We start from the raw sequence: 21,831 nt of genomic DNA, 5'->3' as shown, positions 1-21,831 counted from the left end.
TGCAGCTAGCCTGCTCCAAACCAGGCTAACAACCAGGCTTGATCAATCCCGGTGCCTTATCCGTTCAGTCAGCGTCACTCAGATTTTTTTAAATATCATGTGCATTTTTTCACCATAAACCTTCTTTATTCGATTATACTCACTGTGTTTAAAGTATACTGCACGTCTTTTCTATTTCAGCATCAATAAATCTGTGATTGACTGTGTGGTCTCGTGAAGACAGCTGTTGACACGCATTTATTTCAATCGCCCGCTCTGCCTGGCCCTCTCCACACAGCACTCTGAAGCGGTCGATGACATACAAACAATCTCAACGTTGATAGGCTATCGCGACTCAGCGTCATGCAAATTCCTTCGCGTTGCCTTCGCTTCACGTCGCGGGCACCGCCCCCTTCGCGTCGCTTCGCGCCACCCGACAGGAAATCGCAGCTCTATGCATCATTGCATTGACTTCCATTGACTTTAAACTCCCACCCCGAACACTCGCTTCGGTTTTGGTCTGAAAGCACCATTAGATGTTCAAGTTCAGCTCATGATGAATGGGGGCAAAAAACACGTGTTGCATTTATAATTTTGTTCAGTGTAATTACTGATAGGAATGATATGAATAACCTAATGATGATGACGAAAACGAAAATACAACGTCAAAAACCTGAATTAATAAAGCCTTTACCTGTAAAGCAATGAAAAATCAGTGAAGAAGAAAGGGAGAGAAGCGAGAGAAGAAGCGAGAGGTAAGTATATTTCTGTTGAGTACTTTACTTTAACTTTACAGGTACTGTAGCAGAACCAAGGAAGACCATATTGGACAAATCCTTAAAAAAAACAGCCAGTTCTCTGAAGAAACAGTGTTCTTTTTACAGTGGTAACAGACAGCTTTTGGAAACAAGCAGTTCCAGCCAAGGTGCACCTTTAATGCTGCTACTGATTAAAATTTAGGGAAAAGACAGCTCAGAGCACAGCTCCCCCACTCTCATACAGCATAGAATGTGGAGTTTTAATTGTTGTGCATCATCAAAGCTGGAGCTAAGCTTGTGTTTGTCTTTGGTAAATGAAGCAAAGGCAGTTAATAGACTGTGATCAACACCAGCCTGGTACAATACACTGGGGCTCAGCTTTATAAATAGAGAGCATTGCCAAGTAAACACGTGCACAGTTCTCAAATTTACTCTTGTTCAAACACAACTTCACACCTCCACTGGCCACTGGAGGGACAACAAGAGGGAAGAGATCTTAAACCTCTGCATGTAATACAACCTTCACAGATATGAGGGCCCCCTGGTTTGGGTTTCATCATAAGGATACTGATCCAAACATCACAGCTTAATGGTGAAGCCATGGCGAAGTGCCTTAAGCTGTTGTGGCCACTAGATACTGGAGCCCCCAAAAACACATCTGACTGTTAGTGGAAAGTTGGACTTTCAGTCCTAAGTCTTAAAACACAAAGTCAATATTTTTTTTCCTTTAGGTGGTAAAGGTCTGAGTAGTTTGTGTTTCTTGGTGACCATTATGAGAATCCTAGGACATTTCAAAGCTTATTTTTTTACATTGTTACAACTAATAATTTCTCCCTGTCCTGCAAAGACAACATATATTTTATACTGTGGAGGACATACAGTTATTTTATTGCTGATTAAGTACTGATGTATTTCAGTGTTTACGCTAAGAATGTATTGGTACAAGTTCCTAAAGTTGCAGCTGAAGGGCAATCCTCAGAGAATTACACAAAAATATTTTGAGGTTTAACGTTATCGAGAAATGTTACAAAGGATTGCCTCAGAAAAATGTATGAGTAAGTTGTTGAGGACACGTTACTGTTTTTACACCATCTGACAATGATTTTGAAAAATTCCAAACAAATGAGAGAGCTACATTGCCTGAGCACTATTGGATCAATGTGCATTTAACATTAAGCATCCCGATGAGGCTTTAAAATCAAAAGACAAGAATTTAATGTTTTTTTTTAGGTGTACTTGAGATGATTAATTGTAGCTCAGAGTATTGCCAGACACGCGCCCCAAGTTTTTTTCTGTGTGTGTGTGTGTGTGTGTGTGTGTGTGTGTGTGTGTGTGTGTGTGTGTATATGAGAGAGAGTGAGAGTGAGAGAGAGAGTGAGAGAGGTTTGGAAATCCTGGGCCCTGCAGTCAGAGGTTATTAACAGGAAGAGCAGGAGTGGGAGTATGTGAGTCCTGGGGGGGAAAGGAATGAGAGGGAGTAGAGATGATGGAGGATGAGTGTGTCCTGTTGTGACTGCATGAACCTCCAATAACCCCAGAGCCCAAGTGCACTGAAGACTTGATGAGACTGTACTAAGTGGTTAAATTCCTAACCGATGCGTGTAGACAGATATTAGGAACGAGGTGGAAGGAGTTATAAGTTTTGAGTTTTCAGGACACCACTGATTAAAGGTCTTATCACATTCTGAGTATGCAATGTGTGGCTGCAATCACTCTGCAGGCCTCCACTCTAATTTCAGAATAGCTGCTTATTTTACAAAACTCTTATTAGACACACGGATGAGCAGTCCACGCAAATCATCAGACTAGGCTCCATTGCTCCGTGGTCCAGTTCTAATGCTCTCGTGCTTATTGTAGGTGCTTTCGGGCAGTGGACAGGGGTCAGCATGGGCAACCTGACTGGTCTGCAGCTACACAGGCCCACACGCAACAAATTGGGATGCACTGTGTGTTCTGACACCTCTCTATCAGAACCAGCATTAATGTTTTCAGCAATTTGACCTACAGTAGCTCGTCTGTTAGATCGGACCACACAGGCCAGCCTTTGCTCCCCACATGCATCAGTGAGCCTTGGCTGTCCATTACTTGGTCATATAAATCCTCAACTTGGACAAAATGATCACTTGCTGCCTCATATATCCCACTCACTGACAGGTGCCATGATAACGAGATAATCAGTGTTATTTACTTCACCTGTCAGTGGTCATAATGGCTGATCAGTGTGTGTCTTGAATGTGTGAAAAAGCAACACTAACCTTGCGGTCCTCTTTGAAGAGCTCTGCTGCTGTAGTAAAGTGGGGAACAGCGTTTTTACAGTGTGGACACCCTGGAAGAGGAGAACACGCAGATGGGAATTATTACAGCTCATCGTGACACATTTACACTACAACATCGAGCTTCACGTCCTAAACAGGACCTTACACAGGTACAAATGTCACAAAAACATGATGCTACTAACATGCATACATTAACAGATACAAACAAAATCCCGTCCATACATCATCGACTCAATATCAAAGATGTTCATAAAGCATGTGGCCCCTTTACAATCCTTCAGTTATTTAGAGGTTTGCTCCACATTAAATATGGTTAACTTGTATGTTATTAGAGACTGTAAATCTCTTTATTGCTGTCATAAACACAACGTCCCTGGCTCTCTGTGCTCCAGTGGCCATCCATAAACAGTAAGTCAACACTTACAGAAATACAACACCAAGTAGCACAACTACAGGTACCATTTACAGACAGCAGGTTCACTTCTAGTAGGTGGAGGCAAGATGATCCAACTATACATGACAGGTGACCAGATTGTATCAATAACTATAAATCTGTGTGGGATGAAGATTTTAGACTCTGGCTACATCTTGCCAGATAGAAGGGAAGGATGTGTACAGTGTAATAACTGTGATGACATTTGTTTTGTTTATTTTTTGCTAATGTCAAGTACCCCATTCTTTTACTGTTCATTACAATCAAACTGTTGTTGCTGCTGTTGTAAATGGGATAGAGGAAGAAGGAAAGAACACCTCTTGTGGTGATAAATCTAAGAAGGCAGTGGCTGACAGGATTAAAAGCTTTCATATACAGAGTTAGGGCTAAATCACTAATCAATCAGCCCATTAGAAAGAGTCACAAATGAGCTATTTGTATGTGAATTATCTCTTAATCATTTTCTTTTTCTCACATGTGGCAGTTTCCCCATGAGTTTACTAATGCAAATTCTAATTCTAATGATGGGCCTCACAGCAAGAAGGTTCTGGGTTCAAACCCCAGTTGCCCCGGCCTTTCTGTGTGGAGTTTGCATGTTCTCCCCGTGTCTGCGTGGGTTCTCTCCGGGTGCTCCGGCTTCCTCCCACCATCCATAGACATGCAGACTAGGTTGATTGATGACCCTAAATTGTCCATAAGCGTGAGCGTGAGTGGTTGTTCGTCTATGCGTCTTGCGATGGACTGGCGACCTGTCCAGGGTGTACCCCGCCTTTCGTCAGCTGGGATTGGCTCCAGCCCCCCACGACCCTGTACGCAGGATAAGCGGTTGACGATGGATGGATGGTTTAAGATTTATTCAGCAAGAGATGTTGTGGGCTAACTGTACTGTATGTTTGAATGGATGAGTTGGTTAATAGGTAGATACAAAAATATGTGGATACCCAAACATCACATTCATATGTGGTTTTTGGACGTGTCATTCCAAACCATGGGCATTCATCCATGTTTTAGCTTAACAGATTATTAAAGCTACATTATATCTTACAAATGTAACTATTATCAAAATGTACACAGCAAAATATATTCAGTTACCTATTGTTGACACTTACCCTGTTATAAGCAACATCTCAGGGTTTGTTAAGCATTAACACAATGATCCCACTGTAAATGGATTTCAAAGGCTACAAGTACACTGAGTGATGGTGGCCCCATTTATAATTAGGAATTTTTACTGTTGCATGCACGCCCGGAAGCACCGACATACTCACCGATAACTCCGTCTTCAACTCAATTATGCATCAACTCTGCAACTGTCCATTTGCCTTCCTTTTCAGAGCTGCCTCTCTAAGCCAGCATTCAGCACAAATCCATTTCCTGCTGAAGTACCCTTTTTGCTGCAACATTAAATGGCCTTTAAACCTTTAAAAGGTTCTGTCACAATTCTGAAAGTGATATATCAAAAAAAACAGCAGTGTGCCATATTCCATGGTTTGCCCTCACATAAAGAGAACAGACTGACCAGGCAGGTCACCATAACTGCTCAAAGACTGCCTAAGAGTAGAATGAGAGCAGACAATGCTGCATCACACCGCATACTAAGTACAGGAATATTTCAGTTCTCACATCTCACATATATTCTGCCATCTAAGATGCTTAAAAGCAGCTAAAAGGTAGGTCTGCTGTTGATGATGCTGATAATAAAACCCACCACCATCATTTCTCTCCTCTACCTGCACAGACATTTTCACACGCCTTTTTCATAATTACTGACAGAGACAGACTGTGAGGTAGAGAGAAAAGCAGACAGAAGAATACATAGAGACTGCCAGATAGATGTCCTGTAACAGCTTTGATCATTTTTACCATCAATCACTGATAAGAACTACAGAAGTAAGCAAAGCAATATAAATATAGCTTAACATTAGACAACAAAACCTTTTGTTTGGAACTAAACATCACTTAACACTATTTATACAGATGGCTCCATGTGAGTGTTTAGTAAATTAGACAATGAATTAATTTAACACCCTATGTACACTTAGGGACCATCAACTTAGTATTGCCTAAAGTCACAAAAGTGTTGACGAGAGAGAGAGAAGTTTGGTTCAATTATGCAGATTTGGGGCTGAAGGTTTATAACCCAAACCGTTTTAAAAAGCTGATGGTTCTCTGAAGCATCTCCAGCCTTGATGTCTTAGCAAGCAGCTGTATCTCATGAAATGCTCTATTAAACGCAAGCTCCCTCACTGATAAGACACCAGTGAGCAGGGTGCAGATGGGGTGGGAGGGCAGCAGCTGCCTGATGTGCATCTGGAGCATCTCTTTGTAGAGGGAAGCACCAAAGGGCCCGATACAGGCAGCAGCCTGACCGTTGTTCCTCGTCTGGCTTTGAAGCCCTCATCAGAAACAGAGGGCAAATAAACAGACAGAGGTGCATGTGTGTTTTGATAATTAAGCAAGTTAGCCACTCTGTATTCCTTCTGCTCCTGTGTTGTTTGAGAATTCAGATGAAGAGTGTCATAACACTGGGTCCTTACATTTAAAAATAATAATTTATTGAGACAAGTTCAATGACAGAGTCTGTGTCCGAAATCGCCACTCATTCTCTACTCCCTATCTGCAGAGGACTATATAGTGAGCTCACCCGCAAAATGAAAGACAAAACACTTTCAGACACTACTCCGATCATCACATCGGCGCTGTTAATTACGTCATTGCTGTCGGACAATCGATTGGTGGAATGCATGACGGTATATAGGATTGGTTATTGACCATTGGTTGTACACTACTTTTCAAAATGCATTCTGCGATACTTTGAGTGGACTATATAGGGAATAATAATTCTCACTCTACATTCGGAAAGCACTACAAAATGGCGAGCTCACTATATAGTCAACGATATAGTGAGTAGTGGGTGATTTTGGACACAGCCAGAGATTCTTGTTTAAAAGACAAACAGCTGGGGTAGTTGGTGCCAAACATCAGACCACCAAGTCTATTCTTAAAATTGAATTCTGACTTCAGTTAACCAGATGTGCCCAATTAGAGAAGAGATTAATCACATTTCAGATATGTGGTCCACTAAGGCTCACTTGTTTGCATTTGTGGTGACCTTCAAAGCAGCTTGAATTTATTTTCTTTTGGCTACATAGAAGCAGAACTCCATAAGTAGCGAAAAATCTGACATTAGTGTCCTGTTCATTTTTCATGGCAAACATGTTAGCAGACAATAGCCCATTTACCCATCCAGGATTCACTTTGGAGTCATGTTTGTCTCCCCCTGGTGAATGTAACACTATTTAGCTCAGCTTTGGTCTCCTCCAACTCATGAGAAAAATATCTGGCTCTTTTGCTGCTAGATTTTCCACTTTTTTCACCAGCTAGTTAAGAAATTTGTCTCTCTACTGTTAGGTGCTGGGCAGGTTAAGTACTGTAGGTTAATAAGAGGTTGTTCATTTAAAACAGTTGCCTTCAAGCTGTATGTGTGACATATACCCAAAACAATGAGCTAAAGAGGCTGAAAAGCTCAGTAGCGCTGCAAAGAGTTTAATTAGCCGAGCTTTAACTTTACTATGTCCATGACCAGGTTGTAATTTAAACTGTTACCTGAAACATTTAGGCAAAGATGCATTTTTGACATACATTTGTCATTTGGCAACATAAAGCTAATTTTGTTGCTAAAATATTTAACAAGAAATGCTATTGTTTAACTATAAATTTTATGTTCTCTAGGAACCCTGATATGTGAGGTGGAACAGTGATTTGTTCTCTTTTTTTAACTTGCACAAATCTATTTTCAGTCATCTGAATCATTTTTGAGTCTCCCAATGGGTTAGGTGGGGCTTTTATACTGTGCGATGAGGAGCTTGACATGCAGCTCTGAGTTAGGTATGTGCACTGGTTTAAACTCAGGATATGATTACTCCAAGTCACAGCAGGGCTGCGATTGCACAGTGTCACACACACTTAATATTTGGATCAAAACAGCCAACCATATGAAATTCAACAGTTGAAAAGTGTCTAGTGCCAATTACAGACACGCCTTTTAGGAGTAATTCTAGACCTTTGGGTAGACGGTTACTTCCAAACTAAGAGTTATAATAAGAGTTATTTTGAATAGCTGTAAGCTCTTACAGGGAGCGTAGAACATGACCAGAGCATGTTTTTTCTTCTTCAGTGCCTCTCGAAAATCCTCTGATCCGAGATGGCTGACGCTGGAGGGCTTGTCCTCCCAAGATTGCTCTGGTGGAGGAGGTGCCTGGGGACTGCAGACATAAAAGAGAGCAAAGCACAATTTATGATGTATACTACAAGGTGCAAAAACACTGCATTACAATTACTCTAAGCGGCAAAAGTAGTGTAAATAGATATAAAGAACATATATATGTTCTTTATATCTATTTACACTACTTACACTAACACTCAATGAGTGAGACTTTATGTCAGCCTTATATAAAAGGTGTCTGTTGACCTCTGGCTTTATGGAGCCTGTACAGTAATTGCCACAGCTGGAGTGATGTCATTACTGGTCTACTACTTTTAACAGTGACCCTTTCAAAAGATTAATCTATTAAACTGGGAGGATGTTTGAAAAAATGTTGCAGCTAATCAATACTTCCCTTTGTTTTTGAATGTAACAGATAAGAAATGTCAGTTGGCATGCAGGACAAAAGAGGGCACAGCTAAACAGTGTAAGCTCAGGACTAAAATACTGCAAAGTACATGAGTTTGAGTCTGTGTTTGAAAGGTGTCAACTTTGCACAGGTAGCGTTTGTTGGACAGAAGTAAAGAAGTGATCAAGATGCCCGTTAAGTGTGAGACTCACTTGTGCATGAACTCGATGATCTTGTCTTTGCTTCGGAGCTGTGGCAGCGTGTACTTCTCCTCACCTTTCTCGAAATACTTAACAGTTGGGAAACCAGAAATCTTGAAACGATCCCCAACAGCCTTGTGCACTGTGGAATCCACTGCTGCCAACACACCCGGACTCTGCAGGAACAACATCAGCAAAGCTTAAGTCATGTGGGACTTTGATGCAATAATAATTGTAGAATGATCTGCCCAATTAGACCAATGATGGTCTCTTAGACTAACCTGTTACATGACACCAATTAACACCAACACTTTCAAAACAATCCAAGTTCAACCTTTGCAAAGGAGCACATACTGTGTGTATAAAAGCGCTGCATTAGTATCACTAGCAGAGAGGGAAGGAGGAGGGGAAAAAATGATATGTTGGGTCTTAAGGGCTCAGGGTGAGAGAGGCTCCAGTCCATCCATATTAGATAATGGCCAGGCTTTTCCCATTGACCTCCGGTGCTGGGCAGAGAGCCACAAGGAGAAGGTCCAAGCGTCTGGCCGGGGAGACGCTCATGGATGAGATAATTGTTCCAGTTACCAGGCTGTAGTTTTATTGGCCCTGCCCCTGGCTGGGGAGTATTAGATTACCACAGAGAATAGCATGGCGAAGAGGAGAAGGAGGAACACACCCGACTAATCAGAAACACATTCAGAGCAAGGCTGAAGGACGTGCTGACCAGTGCGTCAGCTGCACAGGCCAAGAGAAGGGATTATTATGATCTGTTAATGAGGCACCCCACACCCATGTAGTTTTCTATGTTAATCAGAGTATAAAATATGAAAAATTAACAAAACACACAGGCCTGTAGGGATTCATGCAGTCGACATATATACACACGTAAAGGTTATGAAACTTACGTTTGCACCCTTGTTGAGTATTTCAGCAGCTTCATCATACTCTGGCTTCATCTTCTTGCAGTGACCACACCCTAAATGATTCAAATCACACATTAGAGCCTGATCAACGATGGATGTCTGATACTTGAGTCAAGAAATCATTTCAAACTCCAAACTGAATCCAAAGATTTTTTTTAATAATCCCTTAAAACTGGTTATTAAAAAGACGGGACCAAGACATGTGGTGAGGCAGGATATTTTAGTGTCCTATCAAAAACGTAGTGAATATATAAAACAATATAAATATCAGGGTTCATTTAAAACAGTAATTTTAACTCACTACACACAGAAACTAGAAATATAAATACAGTAAAAAAGACCTGGATTAACAAAAATGAGAATCAGCAATGTATGGAAATGCATGTATAAACACTTATGAAGTGACATTTTTATTCATATATGGGCCAACATATACATCACTGCCAACTTGCTATCTACACTGAACAAAATTCTAAACACAACACTTTTGTTGCGTTTATATAGGAGTCATATCAGTGAGATAAATAAGCTCACAATTTTGCAGAAAATAACTGTTTAAATGTATAGAAATTACTTCCATAAAACCGATGCTCAAAGCTTTAATGGTGCAATCACTGCACAACATTACACCCTCAGAGCGGTCTTGTTGAATCAATGTGTCAACAGCTGTAATTCTCTGGCGTCTTGCTGTTTCACCCTGGTTCGTCAGTGGGTTTACTGCTGGCATGCTGAGGGTGAAACTGTAAATGAGATGACAAGAGTCTCTCATGTTTACTGGGAGAGTCAAGTCATGTCTGATTACTTACTACATGTTTCACTCTCAGGCATGGGTGAATGTTTTTGTCTGAGGAAGTGTGTTAAAGTCAAACAAAGCAGGAGTCTTATGTGAGTGAGGGTTAGTGAAATAAGCGAAGTTGAGACAAAGGGGAGAGGGAGAGACAGAAGGGAAACAAAATGGTATATATCACATCTCATGACATTAAAAATATTATGTGTTGATGACGTATTTACATCATGACTATGTTTGGCAGTAACAAGCAGAGCAGAAATTGAAGGTAATGCTGCTGATGACTCTTCTGTCACCATCTCAAGCAGAAGCACCTGGTTGATTACAAAAATAGCAAATGATCAAAATGCAATAGCTGACGTGAGGTCTAAACGGTCAAAGAAACAAACTACAAATTAGCATAACTGAATTGCTTGCCACTTTTAACAGAAAAAGCATACGGCGGAAGCAGTCACGTATTTTGTTTGTTACAAAGGAAGACTTCAGACTTGGACGGTAAATGTAATATCCTTAAAAGAAAACATTTTTCAAAGACTGCACTTCCATACACGAACATAGAATACCATGATATCAGAGCAGATACACGATCCTCTGCAGACTACTATGCTTTGTCATAGTCATTAGGACACTTAACTCCTAGTTGCTCCAGAGGCGTGCGACCTCTAACATAAATAGCAATTGTAAGTCGCTTTGGTTAAAAGCGTCAGCTAAATAAGTAAATGTAATGTCATTATTGCACAAATATCCTGCAGTATCATGACCCAAAAATGATGACAAAAAAAGTTTTGTTTTAAATTTTATTTTAAGTTTTTATTCAAATTTTTGTTTGCCTGCTGAAAATATAGAAGGGCCCAGTAAAATTCTGATCCACTGACCAAGTGGGCCAGTGGGGTTAGACACTGAACTGTGTTCCATTTTCTAACAATCTAATTCCACTGAGAATCACTTAATACTAATATGAATGACCTCTCAGCTCTACATAGAGTTGCTGTGGCTCAAAGAGAATGATTTCCATTACATCACCAAGCTTTAGCATCAGCCAAATACGGTACGTCTCTGTCCTTTAATTAAGAAGTGGGACAGCATTAGTGGTGGTGTTGTTCTGTTTAACGCTGTAATATGTGGGGGTAGTGATATCTGTACGTGTGTGTTTGAGTGTGTGTCTCCACATGTGTTTGCAACTGTTCTTTTCAACAAATTTGTTCGAGCTCCAAGCATCATGAATAAAAATCCCTTTTTGGTATGGAGGTATGTTTAATATTGCACGAGCATTTTATTTTCAGAACTAAAATGACTTTCAAAACACAATATTTGTGTCACACAATGTACAAGATGTTTCGTGTTAAGATGTAATGAATATGCTGTTTGATCAGGGATGGGCAGTGTGTGTATATGCTCACAGCGCTGTAGTGCACAGATGCATGAAACAAACTTGGTACATTTCCAAAACTGGTAAATTGTCCTTGTCAAAACAGTTCAGGAATTCCTTTCTTCAATATACAATGCAGTGCTGGCGCAGGCTATAAATCAAGTGTGATATGACTTGTGGGAAAAAAAGCTGCCCCTCTTTCAACTGAGTCACTGTAGTGTGTGATCAGATTGTGTTGAGGCGTACAAGAGAAACAGCGACTGAAAGGACTTTGTCTGACCCTTCAAACTGATGAGTAAGAGAGAAAACCAAATATCCGTCCTGTGCTATGCATCAGCTCTGCCCTGCATTCAGAATAAGTGGTGCATGAGGGGCATGGTCAGTCTGTGTGTGTGTGTGTGTGTGTGTGTGTGTGTAGGGGGGTTACAGAAATATTGCTGATTCAGACTGAGTGTGGGGGAGAAGAGCTCAGAGTCAAGAGAACGAAAAAACTTACTACATATTGCTGTAGCTGTAATGAAAACAGATACCTGCTAAAAAGGGAAAAAGCCTGGCGAGTTCCCTCTGCTTTACAGCAAATGTTAGATGTTAGGTATTGAAAGGGCATGTTCTTCTTCTCTGGGCTCGCTAGCAGTAGTAAGCCGAGCCTGTGGCTACTTGCTAAGTGGCCAGTCAGGAGAGATGCTACAATCAGACCTGATAACTTCCTGATGCACCAGCTGCAGCCCAAACACAAACATTTAGGGATCAAACACTGTAATTTACAGCAATCTCTGCTGGAACAACATTCTGTATACAATATTTTGCTGTGCTTTCTTCAAACTGCGTTGGCAGAGAGGAACATTTGTTTTGGTGCGGGGACAATAATCAGGCTCACAATGGGAAACAGAGTGTTCAGTTGGAGGTTTTGCTGGCTGCAAGCAAACAACCCCTGCTGAGTGCTGTTCATAGGACGTTGAGAATGGCTGCGCTGAAAGGTGGACAGAAATGCAAGCTGATGGTGGTGGTTGGGAGACCATTAATCTCACTCTGACAGCAGGGCCATTAAGAAACTGCAATGAAGCAGCAAGGCTGAGCATCTGTGTGTGTGTGTGTGTGTGTGTGTGTGTTGGTATGACAGAGGGAGAGATATGCAGTGTAATTGTGTGCAAAAAATGTTTGTGTCATGGTGTGAACTGTGTATTTCATACGTGTTGCGGGGGTACAGATATGTGTGTGTGTGTGTGTGTGTGTGTGTGTGTGTGTGTGTGTGTGTGTGTGTGTGTGAGAGAGAGAGAGAGCGGAAAAGATTTGATGTAGCTTGTTTTAGATGACTGCCCTTGAATTGAGTGTGTGGGTGCTGTCCGCAGGGCAAGTCAAGTGCAGGACGACTCCACACGAGGACAGGGAAGACTAGTCTGCTTCACGCACTGTCCAAACAGTCGTCCACTCAAACGTTTCTCTGCACATTTAGGATATTGTGAAAAGAAACATTTATCCCAAGTTATTGAGTTATGTGTTCTGCCCTTATTAACTAGACCAACTAATGACACCAAAATAATCTCTTTAAGTCTGCTTGACAATGTGTGTTCTCTGCTAATGCTTTAGTTAATGGTGAGAACTCGATATAACACTTCTATATAAACCCAAAACCTAGCAAAGCCCCTGTGTGATTGTAAGGTAACATTTGACTATATTATGCTCTTTTCATATGTAAGCCTTTTCTGTCTTTTGGGGACCAGTAAATTTGTTTTTTGTATTATCAGGAACTAAGCAAAGGCAATCAGCTAACTCGTTTTTATTTTGAGGTGGATTTCAGTTAAGATGAAGATTTGGTTTCCAGACGTTAAGACCCTTTAGAAGAAAGAATGAAACGAGTACTTTCAACTCTTTTCACTGGAAATCAAGTAAAGCTTACTTTAAAAGTTATTAATTGAAGTCATGTGTGCATATACTACATGATATGATGAATGACACATTCACTGATCAGTGGTGATGTATTTCAAGGGAAAGTAGCTACCAATAAAAAAAACCAAAACCCTATTATTCGTTTTGCTTGTTTTTGAAAAAAAGGTTGCTAAAGGAGTTTAAAATTCACCAAAACTATGAAAAAGAGGAAAATGTTTTACTTTAGAGGTTTAGATGACAAGATTAGTTTCACCTCTTTGTTCAACACATGATATGTGGTCTAGCTTAGCACAAAAACTGGAAGCAGGGAACACGGCCTAGCTGCATCAAAGGCCAACTACTCCAATTCTGCCTGATTTACATGTTGTTCATATTCGTATTTAACATGTGCAAAAAAAGAAAACAATACATGCGGATGGGTATGCACTGTAGCAACTTCAACTAAAAGCTGGTCAAAAGTGGCTGCATGTAGCATCTCAGTCTATCCTAATCTGCGAGTATTGCGTAATGGTTGTTTTTACATTCCGTACAGACGGGTCACTTAGCTTTTCCTATTCAGAAGATCATATTCACAGAAATCCCATGTCACAACATTTTGTTCTGGCAAAATATTTTTGAGTTTTAGGCAGTGAATAATGACGTAATGGATGTAGCAGGTCCAACTGCAGTGTGTAACTGTTAAGGATGTGTTTTAATCACTTCCACAGCTGGAGAATGCGTTTGCCCTCTGGGTGGAGTGCAGTGCTCCCAGCAACCTCGAGGTATGAAAGCTCTGCAGCAAGGCATGTGATTTTGAAAACAAGGAATCATCATTATGGGGAAAGCTACAGAAAAGGATGCTGTTCTTATTTATTCATCTATTTTTATAGCATGGAGACTGAGATAAGCACAGAGGGGAAAGCAGAGAGGAGAATAGATGAGGAGGTGAATAATAGGAGGTGATGTTATGGAAGAGGTAGCTACAAAAAAAGTTGTTGCATTTAGAATGTGTTTCTAAATAGGGTCAATCTATTTGCATGCATTTACAGCTATGGGTCGAATTTATCAATTTCTTTTTGGACAGCTCCCTCACACACAGGAGGGCTGGACCAAAGCAAAGCAATCACGAACTGGAAAAAAAATCTAACTTACTGTCAAAGTCTCGCATGTTTACAAAGCCCTGCGTAACAATGGCAGTATGGTGTGTGAATAAAAATGACAAGCAGGCTTATGTGAACCATATGGCTGTGTGTGAGCGTGTAATACAAAAAAAGCTAACTTCACTACAGCCAGCTTTGTCTTCTTTCTCCAGCTGACTGTTAATACTGAGAATGACAGTCAAACAGTGATGTTATGTGTGTGACTTAACAACAGCAACACAGCAGGAAGGAATGTGAAGCTCCTCTGACACGCTGCTGCACACAATTGAAACTGCTTTCACTTTTCTGAAGACTATATTTCTGATGGTGAAAGGGGGGTTGTTAAAGGACAAGGCTGGCTGTACTCTATATTTCTTTTAATGGCAATAAATTCCATGAAAAGAAAAAATTTACAATGAATTTATCCCACTAACAAGAAGTGTTTGTATCTAAAACCTGGTATATCTTTATCCTCTGTACCATGGAACTATTTACACTGAGCCACGATGTTGCACAGGGTGACATGTTTCTTCATTACGATGAGCACGGACACCGAAGTTTATTTTGATTCAATCCCACATACATCGTCCTGCTACTGTAAATACATTAAGCACCAAATTTATATTAATCCGCAGCTGGAAATAGTTACAACAAATCCACTGTTTATTCCTGTTTGCCACAGACAGGGTAGGGAAGTTGAAATGTTTTGACATATGGACTAATGCATTGTTGGTTTATTCTTTTAATGCATCATAGGGGGACATAGGAAAGTACAGATTGCCACAGCCTTATTCTTGGAGGTCCTCCCTAGAGCCATGACAAGAGTTTCACCGCTGTTTTTGGTGCAGTAGAATAACATTATTAGTTAGTCAACTCAAAATTAATCAATAACAGTATTGATTAATTAACGATTTAAGGATTTTCTCAAGAATGACAAACATTAGCTGGTTTCAGTTACAAAAATGTGAGAATTTAGAGTTTTTCTGTTTTATATAATTGTAAATTGAACATTTTTTGGGATTTGGGCTGTTTGTTTGGAAAATTAAAATTTGGGCTAAAATTTTGGGCTTGACATGTTCATTTTCACTATTTTATCACATTGTGTAGATAAAGTGATTGATTAGGAAAAGAATCATCGCTTGCAGCTACACTCTTTTTCAACTTGCGCTCTTACTCACACGGTGCATAGAACATGACCAGGGCTGCGGGATGTTCCTCCAGGAAGCTGTCAAAGGACTCATCGGTCAGGTGGAAAACCGGGGAGTCAGTCTCCGACCACGGTACCTCAGGGGTCTTAGGCTGGGGTGGCTGAGGTCTGAAACAGGAAGGGGAGGCAGCAATGGCAAGAGAGGTGAGGGACATTTTAAAAAGCAGACACACTGCAGCTGTCGTGTAACTGTATGGAGCAAAAATCAAACACAGCTGTAGCCCACACTCCACCCAATATGTCACACACACACGCACGCATCTGGACCGAAGCAGCCCCGCCTTGATGACGGAGCACAGCGATGCAATGCCAAGAACGAGTGGACACAGATATAAACAAGTGCACATTCCCTGCACTTGTACACGCACACACACGCAATTTAAAACCACACGCATCCACTTTCCCCTTCCGCAATCTTTCTCATCATCATATACTCTGGCCTGAGCCAATTGAAGCCGCATGAGACGGACGCTAGAATTGCACAACTGTGGTGCTAAGAAATGCTGGATCTCCTCCACAAACTTATCTTTTATCCAGAATGTCATCTGTCTCATATACATTTCTCTGGTTCATAAAAAGCTCAGGATCAGGGTTTATCAGGGACTGAAGCTACACTTAGGCCTTATCAGATGACATCACTGGTTGCTCTTCTGTAACATTAAGTGCAGTTCCGTACTGGGCTGCCTCTATACAGTCATACCAAAATGCACTCTACACCATTATTGCTGTAACACTGCTGCAGAGGACCGATGCGATCACCAAAGGTACTGAGTCTTACCTCAACTTCTGTGTCCACTTATTGCCTTTAAACTACACCCTAGAGTAAGTAAGTCAAGATTGGTATCAGGTACATGTCAAGAAATGTTATGATCTGCAATGTACAAAAGCAGGGGACTATTTGAATGGCATGGCTCGAGATAAACCATCAGATACTAACCTCTATCGTTACAGTTGGCAAAAAGAGGAAAAACGCTGTATTATTTGCCATTGAATTTCATGTCAGTGCAAACAGCAAAGGGCAATGATTTAGTCCAATGAAAAAGGGTGAAACAAGTGAAGTACATTGGGTAATAAAAAAAAAAAAAAACTGAGATAGCTGAATCTGAACATAAGAGAAACTTTATCAAAACCTGAAGCAAGGCTGATAAACAGTAGAGGGGAGATAAAAAATCTGAGGCAGAGAGAGTTCCAAAAAGAGCACAATGGACACAAAGTCTCAAAAATATGAAGGCAGCAAATCGGACTCTTCTGGTAAAAACCGTTCGACAGCGTTTACTACAAAAACCCTTCTCAGCTTTTCCTCATCTACAGCATCTCCAGATGAAAAAGGGCTCTGACATGACAAATTGCAGATGTGATGAGGCTTGCGGGAGGACAGTCTTCTACCTTTTTACCATACGGTACATATTTCTGTGCAAATGAACAATCTAAATTTAGTGGTCAACGGTCAGTCCATCCATGTAAATGCATTGTTGCTTTGTGCCAGAGAGAGAGCGAGAACCAGACAAAATAAACCACTGTTTGTCCTTTATTTTTTTACTGAAATATGGAGTGCAGTTATACTCAAACGTCGTAGAATTATCACTCAATTCAAAACATGGCAAACATTCTGTTAACTTGACTGTCTGATTGCCAGATTGGCAACCACTTGTAAATTATACTGCTGGGCCCTGAATAAGCAGAGCAATAAAAGCTTAGGACTGGGAAGGGAGTTGTTATGCCTCTGGGCTAAAGAGAGTGCAGCTAGAATACATCCTCTGCCTGTCTCGCTCCGTTTCCTGTGATGGCTGTGAAAGCCCTGCTCTGTGCCCTCTGGCTTCAGCCCTGTGGACAGTCATGGCTTTCTTGCCAGGCCCTTAACGCAAGTGGAAAAAGGGAGATGGAGGAGAAAAGGAGGCGGGAGAGCCAAGCCGTGGTGGGAGACAAGGGATTATGGGCAGAAAGCGTGAGCCAAGGTGACAAAGAAAAATGAGACAAGAACAGGTGTAGATTGATGACACCATGACAAGGTGAGCCAGGGTGAGGAGAGGCAAGAAAAGGTGTGATGAAGACCACAGTAGAAGGAAAAGGTGATGTCAGACATTTAAGGTGAGAGGTAGAAGCAGATTACTTGAGGGGACAGAAGGAAGGATGTAGTTCCATTTGTCTTTTTATTAGCTTAAACAGCTTTGGACAGAAACATATTGAGGTCTGCACTTTAATAAGTGTAAATGCATCTTCAGAGGGTGAAGTGATTAGGACCATACTCACGTCTTCATCCAGTCGGCAATATCCTTGGCTGTGGCTCCATAGTTTTCATAGTGGTAAAGGAACTTCCCCTTCCTAAAAGACAACAGATGGTTTAGAGATAGTCTTGTAGACACGATTATTTGTCCTGTTCAAAGAATTTTAAAACCACTGCCAATATGATATCTGTCAGTTGGTACAAAACAACACTTTTTGTAAATCCTTACTTTAATGGTTATATTACTACTACTCTGTCTTCTGTGTACTGGTATTATATACTCACTGCCTGGAGTAATATAAAGTTGGATCTAACTGTGCTTTCAGACCAAAAGCGAAGCGAGCGTTCGGGGCGGTGAGTTTACATACAAAGTCAATGTAAAGACGTGTAGAGCCGCGATTTTCTGTCGGGCGGCGCGAAGGCCTTCGCGTGATCTGTAAATCTCCTACTTGAGCGAATTTTCATGGGTTCTAATCACCTTCTTGCGTTGTGTGTGAACACTTGCAGTGAATGTACTCACGTGAGGAAAGCGTCGTGAGGATTGAATTTGCGTTTGGTCTAAAAGCTCCGTAAGAAGAAGTTTGTAGCTTGCTCCTTTGAGGAGTACGAAATCTGTAGTCAGCTTTGACCCACAGTAGTTACACTGGTTTCCAAAGCACACCCCAAGTCACAGCATTGCAACAAGAAAGCAGCATATAAAACGATTCACTGGAAAAGGACAATTGTTTCAAACACAGGGATCAACGGTAAAGGGATGGATAATGCTGCATGAGTGGTTTGTGGTTTCTATGGATGTTTGTTCACCGAGAAACTGAGTCACAGTTGGTATCCATTGTAACTGTCAAATCAAAGCTGACTACAGCTGCCATCGTCCACAAGAACCATCTTCACCTTCTTCAAGCTAGCATGGGTGAATAAATATAATCAGATTCTCAAAAGATACATTTTCAGTGGAGTATTCCTTTAACAAAACTTTTCAAATCCAACAGTGCTTTTGGTTATCTTAACAAAAAGAAATCTAGAATGAACAAAAAGACAGGGTCCTAAAGGCAATTGTAGCAAACATAACACAGCTACTAAGACAAAGAGATGGATCAGACCTTTGAGAAAGAGAACACCTCAAAGCCAAAAGGAAAGGAAATGGTTTATGAAAGCTGGCAAAAGGCTCTGACGAAAAATTCTGATTGATACTCTGTCCTCTGACTTGTATTTTGCATGTTAGTTTGAAAGTGCATATAAGAGACGCCAGTGACCCGTCGTAATGCATTTGAAATGAGTTAGAAGCATCTCCTCAGCTCCACAGTCTGAAAAGATTCAAAACTTAAGCAGATTTTCTTCATAACAATGAGTTTATCTACTCTGCTATTCGCTGTGACTAAATGAAGGCTGGGTAGCGGATGAGTTGGCTCAGCCCAGCGCTGAAGGATCAGTGTCAATAGTAGCCGGCTCTGGGCATTGTCATTTTGCAAACACAGAGGGTGGTGACGAACGCAGTTACAGCTCCCGAGATACAGAGCGGACACTATTAAAGGTGATCCAGAATTACACATGCTGGATTTGGGGTTTATAACTTGCATTTTAAGTGAACTGACTACCGTGGGGGAGAGTAGCTGCTTGGAATTCAATCAGTGAGATTTATGACCAACTCTATATTCGCTTGCTTTATCTCTGCTGCTGTAAAATGCACCAAAACCTTGTAAAACCAAGTTGAGAAAATGTCAAACAAATGTCATTTGCCCGACAGTCTCGGGTGTTTTTCTTGGTTAAAAGGACACAGCAAGGACAAAGCAGCTGAAATAGTTTCACTTTTATTGTTATTTTACTTGATAGAAAGTTGAGGTGTGCTGCTGTGTTGGCTAGTAAGCTTTCTTAATCTGCAGCACTGAAAAGGTAAAAGACCTTGAACACTTGGTCTTACAGCGGGTGCAATGGAGAGATAACTCCAGCAGTGTTGATGCCGATTTACCCTGCAGTGATTAGCTGCTGTTTATCAGTGAGGGGCTCATTACTGAAGCCAATGGGCTCAGATGGTCGTTAGCTTGCCCTGCGCTGACACTAATGTGCTCCCAGCTAACGGACTGGCTCTGGCTCAGCTACACATGAGTGCACGGGCGTGTATCTGCACACGCATCATACACACACTCATGCACACAAGAAAGAAGTGCACACGTACAGGAATAGGGAAAGCGCACACACTCTGACTAACCACAGAGGCACTTAATCAGTCCTGGTCTAATTAAAAGGCCAGACTGGAATGAGAGAGTATTTAATGTGGAAATAGGGATGATAAAGCTGGTGCATGAGGAATTAGAAGCAGAGAACAAAGAGGGAGCTACTGAGCACAAGCACACAGTTAAAATCACTGTAAATTTAAGGACAGTACGGGGGGGTCTGCATTAACAAATACTATGAGTCACACTCGCAGCCCCTACTGTATACGTGGCTTGTGTGTATGTGATACTTTATGCATATTTAGACACTAGGGTTAAAAAGTAAAATGAATTATCAGATTACAAACAGCATAACCAATCACTAAACAGAAATGCAGAGGCCTAGTGCTAAATCAATTCTACATGTGGCCTTTAGGAGTTCTTGCATATGAAAAAAAAGTTGGTACAGTATATTAAAAGCCTTTTCTTAGTCTGGCATATTAATAATGAGGAACAGCCCCTCCAATATTTTCAATGGGCAGCTGCATTAGCACAGTGTGGTTCCTGACCACACTGAAAAAAACAAGCAAAAAAGTTCAACTTTTGTCTTTTCATCCGGCAAGGTGATGCCTTGCCAGTTCACCAGTTCATTGCAATGATCATGATTGCGGCTCTTAAGATGGGCAATTAAATTTGTAGTAATGAAGAAATGCAATTTGGCTACTCCTCAAGTAACCAATGCTGAGCAGTCACTGTAAACAACAACTTTGATCTCCGTTTCAGACACTTCAAAAAGCCTTCACACTGCAGACATACTCCCGTGTGCATAATTAAAGCATCATCTTTGACGCTTAATTTCAGGCTGCTACTGATATTTAATTTTAAAGCCTTTATTGGCCCATACCAATGACTTGTATATTTTTTGGGGAAAAATGTCTTCAACCATGAGTCAATTACCTGACTGTTGCCAATCATTTTTTTGTCTATCAACTAATTGATTAATTTAGTAATCATTTCAGCTCTACTTCATTGTCAACCATACAATATCACCTGCGTCCTCTTTGCTCCCTGACAATGGCACACCTCTGCAACCATAACTCCCTCCCGTCAGTTAACTTTTTCAATGCTTGTCAGAAACTTTCTCCTTTACACCTGTTAGAAACAAGTTCTGAACCTCAAGGGCCACCACTGCAAGCTGTAAGTCTGCCGCCCTCGTGTCTGTTGGTGCTTAAGAGGCCTGGACTGCCCTTTCTGTTTGAAGTGGCCCTACTCTGATGTTCTGAGCCTTCGAAGGGAGGGCTGAGCCTAAAGTGAAATGGATGACAGGACTTGACTCACTCAAAGTAGCAGAAGGTTGGGTATCCTTTGACGTTGTACTCCTGCTTGAGGCCGTCAAACTCAGCTGGGTTCACATTCATCCCCGCCAGTACCTTAAAAAAGGCAGGTGTAGAAAAGTGAAGGGACAGAGACAAGAAAGAGAAAAGACGTGAAACATCAAAACAGGTTAGTCATCATCAGAGGGCTCCAAAGTAAAAAAGATTGGATTTGGATTACTCCAAGAATGAAAAGAGACTGCACTATGAAACAGGTAAAATGAATGCTGATGAGCGGACTTTAATCAAACACTCACTTTTCTTGATCACCTTTTTAATTGACATTTAAATTTAAATAACAGACAGAACATAAAAATTTCCTTTAGCTGTATTGAAATATGCTAACACCTAACTATGGAGAGTTATCACATAAAAAAATATATATGAACCAACTTTTATTAAGTGTAGCAAACTTGTTAGCATTCGAATTCTTCAGGAACAGCTGATACGTTATTACTAAATACAAAGAATTTATCCACTGTACAGTAGCCATCTCAGAGGCTAACACTAAGCTCTACATTGTCAGACATTACA

General features: G+C 41.0%; 1 protein-coding gene across 1 annotated transcript in view; it reads right to left on the bottom strand.

Moving 5' to 3' along the window:
* pdia5 (protein disulfide isomerase family A, member 5) overlaps positions 1 to 21,831 on the bottom strand; it is a 61,218-nt gene that overhangs the window by 9,495 nt on the left and 29,892 nt on the right. The window contains exons 9-15 of the mRNA XM_046053808.1: positions 21,263 to 21,354; positions 17,801 to 17,872; positions 15,522 to 15,658; positions 9,165 to 9,235; positions 8,272 to 8,435; positions 7,581 to 7,711; positions 2,993 to 3,063 (exon numbers count right to left, since the gene is read on the bottom strand). Coding sequence (XP_045909764.1) covers positions 2,993 to 3,063; positions 7,581 to 7,711; positions 8,272 to 8,435; positions 9,165 to 9,235; positions 15,522 to 15,658; positions 17,801 to 17,872; positions 21,263 to 21,354 — 738 coding nt within the window. The remainder of the gene's footprint in view (positions 1 to 2,992; positions 3,064 to 7,580; positions 7,712 to 8,271; positions 8,436 to 9,164; positions 9,236 to 15,521; positions 15,659 to 17,800; positions 17,873 to 21,262; positions 21,355 to 21,831) is intronic.

The sequence above is a fragment of the Micropterus dolomieu genome, linkage group LG07 (assembly GCF_021292245.1).
Source record: "Micropterus dolomieu isolate WLL.071019.BEF.003 ecotype Adirondacks linkage group LG07, ASM2129224v1, whole genome shotgun sequence".
NCBI classification, from domain to species: domain Eukaryota; kingdom Metazoa; phylum Chordata; class Actinopteri; order Centrarchiformes; family Centrarchidae; genus Micropterus; species Micropterus dolomieu.
Note: the sequence above shows the minus strand (reverse complement) of the source record. Positions and strands in the feature narration are given on the sequence as shown.